Source organism: Dipodomys merriami, unplaced genomic scaffold, assembly GCF_024711535.1.
Source record: "Dipodomys merriami isolate MVZ:Mamm:240054 unplaced genomic scaffold, mDipMer1.0.p SCAF_1, whole genome shotgun sequence".
NCBI lineage: Eukaryota > Metazoa > Chordata > Mammalia > Rodentia > Heteromyidae > Dipodomys > Dipodomys merriami.
Genome location: NW_027202270.1, coordinates 128,415,960 through 128,428,749, shown reverse-complemented (window position 1 = coordinate 128,428,749; position 12,790 = coordinate 128,415,960). Strand labels below are relative to the sequence as shown.

At 44.3% G+C, this 12,790-nt stretch overlaps 1 protein-coding gene across 4 annotated transcripts in view; it reads right to left on the bottom strand.

Annotated features, from left to right (window-relative positions):
- Window positions 1-12,790, bottom strand: part of Mideas (mitotic deacetylase associated SANT domain protein) — a 77,910-nt gene that overhangs the window by 10,937 nt on the left and 54,183 nt on the right. For all 4 annotated transcript variants that reach the window (XM_070030448.1, XM_070030469.1, XM_070030458.1 and 1 more), the window contains exons 3-4: window positions 11,769-12,068; window positions 1,491-1,836 (exon numbers count right to left, since the gene is read on the bottom strand). In XM_070030448.1, the coding sequence (XP_069886549.1) occupies window positions 1,491-1,836; window positions 11,769-12,068 (646 nt within the window). The remainder of the gene's footprint in view (window positions 1-1,490; window positions 1,837-11,768; window positions 12,069-12,790) is intronic.

Below are 12,790 nucleotides of genomic sequence, written 5' to 3'. Positions count from 1 at the left end.
GGTGCACTAGGAAAATGGTGAGCAGAATCATGGTTTTATAACTAACTTCTCACTTTATCTCTGGATTTTCTGCCTCAGTTTCTCCCAAACTCATCTTCAGGCTCCACAAGATTAAGATACTCCCTTGATCCAAAACAAACAAAAGACCTTCCACAACAGGAGATAAAGCCTGAAATCCATAGCTAGGAGTTCCAGATTTTCCCGTTGTCTATGCCTCCCACCAGCCCAAGGCTTGGCCTGTCCATCCTAGCAGCCCTATGGCATGCTCACCTCCTGGCCATACTTCCTGCACAGACTCACCTACAGATCTTTGCAGCAGTCATCTGCTTGGCCTGGCGTGTTCTTCCTGCCCCTCCCCCTCCAGAGTTCAGCCCTAGCCCCACCCACTCCCAAATGCTTTCCACCCTCCCAGGCTTGGAACTTAGTGTCAGCTTCACTCACTGGCTGCTGGTCTCAAACTGTTCAACCTCTGCTTTTCTGTCTCCAAGGCTTTCTTGCCAGCTCCCTAATGACCCTGCATTGCACTTTCTCTCTAGAATAGATCATGATGTCCCATACATTCTTGGATTCCTCACAAGACCCAGTTCAAGGCGTTTTATACCCAAGTACTCCATAAATACTCATGAACAAACTGACCTCCTCTTGTCTGCCAGTCTGCTCTCTACAATGGCTTCCTGCACAACCTAGCCAGGGAGAAAAGCTTTCCTTGGGTGGGGGTGGGGGGGTAGCGGGGGAGGTGGGGGGAAAGCAGGCTGCCCTGCCAGACACAGGGCAAACCATTCCTGCCCACAGACACTAGGGGTCGCCAGAGAGCTAAATCATGGGTGAGGTCTAGGTCAGAGGTGAAGGTCAGAGGTGAACTGGGTGAAGGCAACCAACCAAGTGCTATACCACAATATCCTCTCCCTAAGGGATAGCTAGGATTATTCGTTTTGTTTTCCCTTTTTGGAATGGGCAACATTTTTCCAGCAATATACCACCCAGGTCAAACATTGCCAAAATATCTGCTCTTGGTCAAAATACTACCCAAGAGGCCTAGGGGACAAGACCTACTGCATAAATATTATAATATTATGATATTATGAGTAACATAATACCATAACATTATGAATTGCCAGGCCCGATGTTAGGTGCTTCCTACCTGCTAATGAATCTGATCCTCACTTCAACCCTAAGAGGTAGGTAGCCATCAAGTTGTACCATAGGAAACTGCAATTGTAGATCCAAAACATAGCTAAATACCAGCAATTTCATCACCAACCAAGTACTACTAAGGTCCATTTTAATACTGAAGAAACAGCGTTTAAATGATTTGTATGGGGGGGAGGGCGCGCGGGGGATGTAATAAATAATGGAACTGGGATCTGAAGGTGAACAGTACAACCACCCCCACTCCACTTCTGGTCTCCCACAGCGTCCAGTCCAATCCTCAGCAACCCCATAAAGCAAGCTGCTCCCCTGCCCTTTCCCCTGCATTCTCAGTCACTTACTAGACCGGAGCAGGGTGCGATGGGCACTCTTTGGCGTGATGGGTGGAGGGGCTGGGATGCTGCTGGTTGATATGATGGCATTGAAGTAGAGGCCGGAGCCTTCCCGCACTGGGCTAAGGATGGGGGGTGGCGTGTAAGGGGGCAGCTCAAAACTCCGTTCCGAGGGGTGGTCAGCGAGGCGGACGGGGGAGCGCAGGTGGCTCTGGTACGGGGTGATGTTGGAGTAGACTGGAGGGGCGATGAAGGTCCCCGCCTTGGTGGGGATGATCAGGGGCTCTGGCCGGGGCCGCTGCTTTGGTTTCCGCACAGAAGGCTCCCCCTCCAACTTAACATTCAGGTCCTCAGCCTAGAGAAGGAAAAGTAAAGATGGCTTCAGCCTCCTGCAGCCCAAAGGAAGCTCACATCTTGGCCGGCCAGTGCCACCTCGGAAACGGCGGGCCTCTGTGCTCACCCAGCACGCTGGGGAGGAGGAGGCAGGTCTCAGTCCTCCTCAGAAGTCACACACTTTCTCTGTAAAGGGCCAGAGAGTGTTATTGCATGTTCTCTGTGCTGCTCACGTCATCTCTTTTTCTTCTTCTTAAAAGAAAAAAAAAATCTTGTAAAAACGTAGAAACCATCCTGAGCTCTGTTATGTGGCCCCACCATGGCTCTGATGCCCTTTTGTGGAGTGTTCAGCGGTGAAGGGTTCAGCGGTGCTGCTACACTGCTTGCATTGGGGTCTATCACTTTTCTTTGCCACTTAAAATTATTATTATTTTGGGTCCGGTCATGGTGCCTGAACTCTGGGCCTGGGCACTGTCCCTCAGCTCTTCAGCTCAAGGCTAGCGCTCTACCGCTTGAGCCACAGCGCCACTTTCGGCTTTTTTTTTCTTTTTGCTTATGTGGTGCTGAGGAATCGAACCCAGGGCCTCTGGCATGCAAGGCAAGAGCTCTACCACTGAGCCACCTTCCCAGCCCCATGCCACTTAAAATTATACAACCTATATGTGTCATTTTTAACATGGGAAAAAGAAGTCTGTGTCTACCTGTAGTGGTCCCGGCCTGTAATCCCAGCACCTGGAAGGCAGAGGCTGGAGGATATCAAGTTTGAGGCCACCTTAGTTACATAGGCCAATCTGTGTTATATAGGGAGACCCTGTCTCAAAAAATTAAACTAATACGCTAGCTTGAAGACCATGTGATCTAATTCATGGAAACCAATCTGTGCATTCCCTAGCACAGAGTAACAACTCCATAAATCTATCACTACTTAAACTCTAGTCTCTGCATTAGATGAGAGCTCCTATTTTGTGCCAAGACCCGAGCTAGGCATAGGACTACCAAAATGGAACAAGAGAATCCCTGGCCTTTGCAGGATTCGATCTATTATCAGAGGCTACCCCACTCATGCTGTCAGAGGCTGGCCCCCTGATTCAGACTCCATGGTATGTCTCACAGCCTATAGGAAGGGCTGTGAGGGAATAGAAACCTTTCCTTGCTTCAGTCATACACGGAGAGGATAGAACTTGCAGGGGTGAGCAGCACCCAGGCCATCCATCTCTCTGGGTACACAGAACAGCAAGGCTGGCCATGTTGACTGAATGGAGAATAGGCTCTCCCCCTCCCTGACAATCCAACTCCCATGCCACCTTCCACCAGAGGGCCCTGACTCCCTGTGAAGCCCTAGCCATGGTCTTCCTCCATCTGTGCCCTCTTTTCTCTTTTATACACAGAATAAAACTGAAGTGCTCATTTCTCTACTCTTAAAGGGAACAACACGACTAGACAGAAAACAATGCAGCAGCACAAAAGGCCTCCCTCCACCACTTGCTAGACAAGAAATAAAACGTAAATCCAGAAAGCTTAGAGTATTCATAGTTAAAAGAAACGATCCCATACATCTGACAATTCTTTAAATGTGATAATGGTATGGAGAGTAGGTTAAAAAAAAGGATATAGGGCTGAGAATGTGGCTTAGTGGTAGAGTGCTTGCCTAGCATGCATGAAGCCTGGGGTTTGCTTCCTCAGTACCCACATAAACAGAAAAAGCTGGAAATGGCACTTTGGCTCAAGTAGTAAAGAGCTAGTCTTGGGCAAAAGAAGCTCAGGGACAGTGCCCAGGCCCTGAATTCAAGCCCCAGCACTGGCAAATTAAAAAAAAAGGATGTATTCAGATGCATGTGTTTCTGTATTCAGATGGTATGTATGGTATGCATGTATGTATGAAATGTATATATTCAGATAGTGTGTAGGGATTGTGTGTATTGAGATTTGCCTCAAAATAACCTAGGGACAGGGAAAACTGAAGATAAAGATGGAATACAACTGAGTGTAGTGTAGTGTTTGCGTGTGCGCACGTGCACACACACGTAACATGCCAGTCCTGGGTGCTCTCCCTGAGCTGCTTTTTTGTTCAAGGCTAGCACTCTACCTAGTTTGGTGAAGATAAGAGTCTCACACTGTCCTGCCCAGGCTGGCTTTGAATCACGTTCCCAGTTCTCAGCCTCCTAAGTAGGATTATAGGCGTGAGCCACCGGTGCCCAGATGGCTATAATTTTTGTTTGTTTTTCTGATAGTAGTAGGGTTTGAACCCAGGGACTCTCACCTGCTAATCAGATGCCCTAATGTCTGAGGCATACCTCCAGCCCTGTTTGCTTTAGTCAGAGTCTCCTGCATACGGCTATGACCAGTGGAAAAACTGGGTGATGACTAAACATTTCCTCACTATACCTTTCTGTTTTATTCATGATTGAAACATCTACAATACAAAGAAAAAGAACCAAACAAACAAATAAAAATAAACCTCCCACAAATGCCTGGTGTTGTGACAAGCCTGAGCACAGATTCACGTCACCCGAATTCCAGGGTTAGCACTGCCATTATCTGCTGCATGAGATGATCGCCATGCTTAGGTTTGAGTTTTGGGTTTTGGTGTTGAGAACGGAACTGTGGCATCACCGATGCTAGACCAGTGCTCTACCATTGAGCAGATAGTGCTAAGGTGTAAATTCACACCCTAGCACATACTCGTGCAAGGGCATTAAAAAGGCAGATACTTAGTATGGTGTTAAGAGGTGGAGTCTTTAGAAAATGACTAGGTTTAGATGAGGTCATTAGATGAATCTTCATGGCTTTACAGGAAGCAGAACAAAGACCAGACATATGTGCTCCCTAATTTTTGCCATATGATTCTCTGAATTACCTTGGGATTGTGACAGTAAAAAAAAAAAAAAAAAAAAAAAAGGCGGGGGGTAGGGGAACAACATGGGAAGGTGGCTCAGTGGTAGAGTGCTTGCCTTGCATGCATGAGGCCCTGGGTTCAATTCCTCAGCACCACATAAGCAGAAAAAGCCGGAAATGGCACCGTTGGCTCAAGTGGTAGAGAGCTAGCCTTGAGCTGAAGAGCTGAGGGGCAGCGCCCAGGCCAGAGTTCAGGCCCCATGACCAACAACAACAACAACAAAAACAAAAAGCTATTACCAGATAAGGCCTATGGACCTTGTACCTTCAGAACCATGAATCCAATGGGCCTTTTTTCATTATAAGTTAGCCTTCCTCAGATGTTTTATTATAGTAATGAAAAGCAGGCTAATACAATCTATCTTTTGTCTATTCTGGGCCTATTTCCTCACCTGAAATATTAAACACCTCCATGTAGTTAGTTGTTCAGGCTCTTTCCTGAACATTCCCCCCCAAACCACAGAAAACAGATAGTCTTGGATTAATTAACATAATAATCTTGGGAGTTTTAGCCCTCTTGCTCAAACACCACCACTCTGTTATAGAGAGCAAGCCAACTCTCTAACTGGAAATAACTAGAAAACCTGATCTCAATTAAAAAAACAACAACAAACAACACTTGTTTTGAAGGTATCAGAGCACACACAGGTTGGCAACAAATTAAAGAACCAAGGATGTAGTGGGTTTTGGGGGCAGGGGGGAGAAGGGGGAGGAAGCTCAGGAGGTAAGTGCCGCACGGGAGCTAGCTACCTTTTCCCTAGAGGTAGATGCCATAACTGCAAGCTGAGGGGCTAAGAAACCCAAAGAAGCTATCAGAATAAGAACTGGAGTTTAGGGCTTACCAAGGAAGGAGAGTCTGGTAAACACCAGGTTTGGACTAGGACTGCAAAGAGCTGTATCTGAGAACAACGGTGAATCAGAAATAGGCTGGTCCTTAGGGAAACTAATTCATAGCTCCAATCCTCCCATCTCAACCTCTGATTAAAATGACTTAGGGCTAAGCACCCATGGCTCACACCTGTAATCCTAGCTACTCAGGAAGCTGAGATTTGAGGATTGTGGTTCAAAGCCAGCCTAGACAGGAAAGTCCATGGGACTATTATCTCCAATAAACCACCCAAAACCAGAAGTGGCACTGTGGCTCAGGTATAGAGCTCTAGCCTTGAGCTGAAGAGCTGAGAGACAGCGCCCAGAGGCCTAGAGTTGAAGCCCCACTACCAAAAAAACAAAAACTCAAGATTGTGTGCCCTTTGCTACATACCACAGTGAAGATAAATCCTCTTTGGAAGAGGAAAATATCATCTAGAGCCTTATTTTGGGGATGAGCTGGTACTGTGGGGCAGGGGGGGCCTTGAATTCAGTGCCTTAAGTTCATGCTTGGCTTTTTTGCACAAGGCTGGCACTCTACAACCTGAGCCAACTTCCACTTCAGACCTGTTGCTGATTAATTGGAGAGTCTAGACGTTCCTGCCTGGGCTGGCTCTGAACTGTGATCCTCAGATCTTAGCCTCCTGAGTAGCTGAGATTGCAGACAGGAGCCATCAGCACTTGGCTCCAGTCTTTAAGTAAAAATAAAGAATCACATCTGGAGGGAATTCTGTCTCTTTCTCTCTGTCTCTTTCTTCTCTGTCTCTTTCTGTCTCTCTGACACAGATATACATACATACAAAACACATTTTTATTTCAGGTCATTTTAGAACTTAGTTGTGAAGTCATGGTTTCCAATCTGGGAAATAAATGGTGCATGACAATGAGGAGACATAATAAGAACGCTTTTAACTATGTGCCTCTGAACATATAAAATATCTAATTGAAATGGAAAAAAGAAAGCTTTTAAATCTTGCCTGAAATGGGGAGATGCTAACTGAACAATACTGAATGAAGGAGAAGAGACTTACATTTTTATATGAAAAAATAAAGTATTAGAGCTGGGTACCAGTGACTCATACCTATAATCCTAGCAACTCAGGAGGCTGAGATCTGAGGATTGTGGTTTAAAGCCAGCCCAGGCCAGAAAAGTTCCTGAGACCCTATTTCCAATTAATCACCAAAAAGCTGGAAATGGAGCTGTGGCTCAAGTTGGTAGAGTGCTAGCCTTAAGTAAAACAACCACAACTCAGGGATAGCATCTGGGTCCCGATTTTAAGCCCCAGCATGCATGCACACACACACACACACGCACGCACGCACACACGCGCACACACACACACGCACACACGCACGCACACACACACACACACACACACACACACACACACACACACACACACGACACAGAATACTAGAATTAGGTACCCGTTTTTCAGGATTTCCAATAGGAGGACCATGGGAAAAGTGCTGGGATTAGTGTACACTGAGGCTAGTACAGAGAGTTCCCAGACCCACCTGCACATAGTCCCAATCAAGCTCTGAAGAAAGAAGGAATCAGAGGGCGGGTCTTTAGGAATCAAAGCCACACTCCTCAGACATTAAGCAATCTTTTCATAGTCTCTGATGTTATAGCTTGGATGTGGTTTGTTCCCTGAGACTTCATACACCCCAGCCCAGTTTGGTGGTGTTTAAGTGGCAGAAGCTTTAAGAGTTAGGGCCTACTGCTAGGTAATTATGTCAGAAGGCCATTGCCCTCAGAGAGATTAACACTGTTCTCAAGAAGTAGGTTCCTTCTCACGAGAATAAATTGCTGTAAGATCAAGTCTGGCCCCATGTGTCCCACTCTTCTTGCTTCCCTTCTCACTACATGACTGCTCTCTCTTGCAGACTCCCACCTTGATGCCATCTGCCTTGCTGTGATGTACGTGGTCAGGGGGTCCTCACCAGAGGCTGAACAGATGGGAATTTTAGGCTCCAAAATTATGAGCAAAATAAATCATTAAAAAAATTTAAGTATGTGGGGGGGAGGGGGGAGGCTGGGAAAGGATGTGAGGGGTAAACCAAAGGAGGAGGGTGCAATGCTTGGTAAGAAATGTACGCATTATCCTGCCCATGTAATTGTAACCCCTCTGTACAGTATGTTCACAAATAAAATAAATTTAAATTAAAAAAAATTTATGTAACTTCAGGTTACTATAACAAAATGGACTAGTATACTGGCTCTCAATAAAGTGACTCCATAGACAAGAAAGCAAGACGTCATTTAAAAACAAGAAATAAAAGCTGGGTGCTGGTGGCTCACACCTGTCATCCTAACTACTCAGGAGGCTGAGACCTGAGGATCGAGGTTCACAGCCTGGACAGGTAAGTCTGTGAGACTCTTATCTCCAAAAAACCACCAGAAAATGGGAAGAGGCGCTGCTGTGGCTCAAGTGGTAGAGCGTTTGCCTTGAGCTGAAGAGCTTAGGGACAGCACCAAGGCTCAGAGTTTAAGCCCTACAACCGACAAAAACAAAAAACCAGCCGGGCGCCGGTGGCTCACGCCTGTAATCCTAGCTACTCAGGAGGCTGAGATCTGAGAATCGCGGTTCAAAGCCAGCCCGGGCAGGAAAGACCGTGAGACTCCTATCTCCAATAAACCACCAGAAAACCGGAAGTGGCGCTGTGGCTCAAGCGGTAGAGCGCTAGCCTTGAGCTGAAGAGCTGAGGGACAGCGCCCAGGCCCAGAGTTCAAGCCCCATGACTGACAAAAAAAAAACCAAAAAACCAAAAAAACCCAAAAAACCAATGAGGCAATAGAATAAAACATATTAATGGAACCACCAGATATAAACTGTAAGAAAAACTAGATTTAGGGCTGGGAAGGTGGCTCAGTAGTAGAGCGCTTGCCTTGCATGCATGAGGCTCTGGGTTCGATTCCTCAGCACCACATAAGCAAAAATAAATAAAGCTGGAAGTGGCATTGTGGCTCAAGTGGTAGAGCGCTAGCCTTGAGCTGAAGAGCTGAGGGACAGCGCCCAGGCCCAGAGTTCAGGCCCCACGACTGGACCCAAAAAAAAAAAGAAAAAAAGAAAAACTAGATTTAATTTATGAAATAAAAGCCAAATTTGAAACTTTCATCAAAGAACTAGAAACTCTGAAAATGAACTAAATGGAAATCTCAGAATTAAAAAGTGAAAGAACTAAAATGACTCAACCAATGGGTTTAACAACATATTAGATACAGCTAGTGAGAAATTGGTGAAGTGAAAGATCAGACAGGAAAAAAATTAGAAAATACAAGAAAATGCATGATAGTCATAAAATAAGTAATATATGTGAAAAGGTCTAATGAGCATGTAACGAATTCCAGAAGAAGAAAGAAGATGAAGAAGAAATATTTAAGATGAACTACAAACTCTAAAAGAGAATAACTACATTTATGGAAACAAAATTGCTGAAAAGTAAAAGCAAAAAACAATCAGACAAAAGATAACCCCAAACCAGGCATCAGTGGCTCACGCCTGTAATCCTAGTTACTCAGGAGGCTGAGATTTAAGGATTGCAGTTCAAAGCTAGCCCACGCAGGAAAGTCTATGAGACTCTTATCTCTAATAAACCATCAGAAAACTGGAAGTGGCACTGTGGCTCCAGTGGTAGAGCACTAGCCTTGAGCTGAAGAGCTGAGTGACAGTGCCCAGGCCCAGTGTTCAAGCCCCATGACCACCACCAACAAAAAAAGATATCCCAAATCTAGAAAGTAACAAGAAAAAAAAAAAAGGTACCTTACATCTAAATGATAGTTATGGCTTAAACATTCATCAATCAATTAAAAAAAATTTTTTGAGACAGGATTTCACTAGGTAGCCCAGGCTGGTCTTGAACCTGAAATATTCCTGCCTCAGCCTACTTTAAGGACCGGAATTGTTTAACACAGCAAATAAAATGGAAGCCTGAGGGCTGGGAATGTGGCTTAGTGGTAGAGTGCTTGCCTGGCTTGCATGAAGCTTGGGTTTGATTCCTCAGTACCACATACACAGAAAAAGCCGGAAGTGGTGCTGTGCTCAACTGGTAGAGCACTAGCCTTGAGCACAGAGAGGTTCAAGGACAGTGCTCAGGCCCTGAGTTCAAGCTCCAGAACCAGAAAAAGAAAAAAAAAAAAAAGAAGCCTGAATACAATAGGATGTTATCTTTAAAGAGTCAAAAGAAAATAACCACAAACATAGAATCTACTACCTGGTGAAGCTATCCTTCGAAAAGAAAGATAAAATGAAAACATCTTCTGAAATCAAAGTCTAACAAAGATGTATCATTAGTAGACTCACAGTAAAGGAAATAAATATTATAGGATATTCTTCACAAACAGCATATTGCGTATCCACGAGAAAAGCTTAGAGGTACGAGATAAACTATGTAAAAGCAGCGAAAGGGATATATGTTAGGGGCAAATCTAAAATTAATAACAAATGGAAAAAAAAACATGTTACAAGGCCTTGTTGATGTTAAAATACCTACAAAACGAAAATGCCTGTCAATCATGTTATATTTGTGGCAAATAGAGTTAGAGTCCTGTAAAAACTCAGAATCCAAGAAGAGGTCATAGTGCTTCCATTAGATTTCAATAAGCCAAGAACACGTGGTTAAATCTCCAGCAGTCTTCTCAGCCCCAGTATCAGGGTGCATTCAGTGTACATAACAAGTTAGCTTCCCTCCTGCTCATCTACACTGGTACTCACCACTGACCATTCGTCAGAGAACAGTTCATGCATCGGTTTCTTTCTAGTTCTACAGAAATCCAAGAGACCTGCTGGAGTAATCCCAGTATGTAACTAATAAATTCGAGCTGGGATGTAGCTCAGTGGCAAAGTGTTTGCTGAGCAAGTGCAACGTCCTGGGTCGATCCCCAGTACCAAAAATAAAAAGACAAAAAGAAAAAAAAAACTAACATATTTCCAAAGTGGCAAAACACAATGACAAGGCTGACCAATCAAAATCAAGGGGAAAAGAGAAGAAAGTTGCACAGTGCAGGAGAGACAGGACAGGATACAAAGAAAGCAAAGAGTAAATAAAAGAGTCCATCATAAGTAGATCCGTGGCGTCTAAAACAGTGGAGCTCATAGATGGAACTTGGGGTGAGGACTGGGGACAGGCTGTCAAGGGAAACATAACTTCAGTCAGACAGAAGTTAAGTTCAAGTTGATCGACTATATACTCCAACGGACTCTCATTAATAACAGCGTATTGCATATTTGAAAGTGTTAAGACAGCAGATTTTAAGTGTTTTTACCATACACACACAAAAAATAAGTATGTGAGGTAATGACTGGGTTAATTATCATGATCTAGTCATTCCACAAAGTACACACATAACAAAACATTATGTTGTTCACCATATATACAATTTTCACCCCAGTCAGGAGTTTGAAACCTTTTGTGCTTCATATGCTTTACCTCTTGAGCCATACTACCAATCCTTTTCTCTTTTGTATTTTGTTTTCTAGATAGGGTTTTCCTAATACTGCCCTGCTAGCCTCTTCCTGTTTCTGCCTCCCAAGTAAGTGGCATTGCAGCTATGCATAAGTATGCCTGGGACCATGTATAGTTTTATTAGGAGGTAAACAGAAGAAAAGGGTAAATTGTATTTATACTCTGGTTAAAAAGACAAGTTGTTAGACTAAAAATTAATAAACTTGAAAAACTGAATATAAAGACACAGAAAAGAAGAAAAAGAAACAAAAAAAAATATACCTTCCAGATATTAATCAAATGGAAGCCAAATACCAGTTGATTTTAAGACAAACTATTGCTAAATAAAATGAAACATTTCATAGCAATGAAGTGTCTAATACAATTCTAAAGGAGTATGTACCTGAATAGCATTACCTGAAAACATATACCACAAATAATGACAGAAATAAAAGGAGAAATGGACAAAAACCTCCATCTGAATGGAAGATTTCAGGGTACCTATCTCTCAGTACTAACATAGCAAGTAAACATTGCTACATCCCACTACCTTACATATAGGGCCCTGACTCACTTTAGGGGACAGTCACAATTTGCTGACCTGAACCAAGAGTGATTCACACATCTTAGATCTTCCCGGACAGTCTTAATTTCAAATACGAAAAGGTCTCATCCCATGACATCCTGGGCCTCTGAAGCTCTCAGCCCTAGAGAGGAGGGGTTTAGAAGAACAGTCTCTCCTACCTGAGCCGAAGCATCCATTCCAGGGATACGGGTGGACCGCCTCCGAGTAACGATGACGGATGGCTTGTGCTCGGAGAGGCTCTGTTCCAGGCCCTTCCCATCTTCATCCACACTGCCAAGCTGGGTCACCTCGGCTGGGTCCACTGTCCGCACAGGAACAGACACTGGGATGATGAGGGGTACCATCCCGCTCTCATCTCGTGCTCGCTTGGCAGCTAAAGTAGGCTCAGAAAACTCCACCTCACATTTGGTAGTGGAGGCCAATACACTTTTCCGCTTCTCCTCAGAGCCATTGGCATCCTAAAGAAAAGGGAAATTAAGTAGATGAAAGTGAGATTCAGAAGAGAAGCCCTAGAACATCCTATCCCCAGTACCCATGAATCCAGGGAACGCAAACAACCACAATGGCTCCCACTGGTCTTTGACAATCTAGCCCTCTCTCCACCCACATTTTCCAAGCATTCTCTCTCTATAACTTCTCTTCCACCAGGCCTGCCATCCTGCCCCAGAGCAGGGGTTCTGGATAGCCATCTCATGCCACAAGTGTGTTAGACACAATGTACGGCACAAAGCATAGCATGTAAATATTCAAAAAATACTATCTATAAAGAAGCAAGCAAGGAACCTGTGGAAGGGTTCCTGCATCTATGTCTCCCCAAGCCGATGGCCATAGTAAATAGATGGTCCGTAAGGAAATTCTAAGCTAATTGTGAAGCCCCCTATATACCAAGCCTGGCCCTAGAGGCATCAGCAGTGAGACCTCTATGAAGAAAGGGACAAACATTAGCACTGCAGTCAGAAATGAGGTTTCCACCTCAGCTATGTGGCCTTGGAAAATGCAACCCGAGTCTCAGCTTCTTTAACTAGAAAACAGGTAATAGCACCTTTCCTATTGGGTGTGATAAATTATTTGTGATCTGGCATTAAAAGCTCCAAGCATAACAACGGTGGTCAAATTCTGTTCATTTTTCTAGAACAACTTTATTGTTTTACAATTAACATACAACATTTTCTTTTTGAGG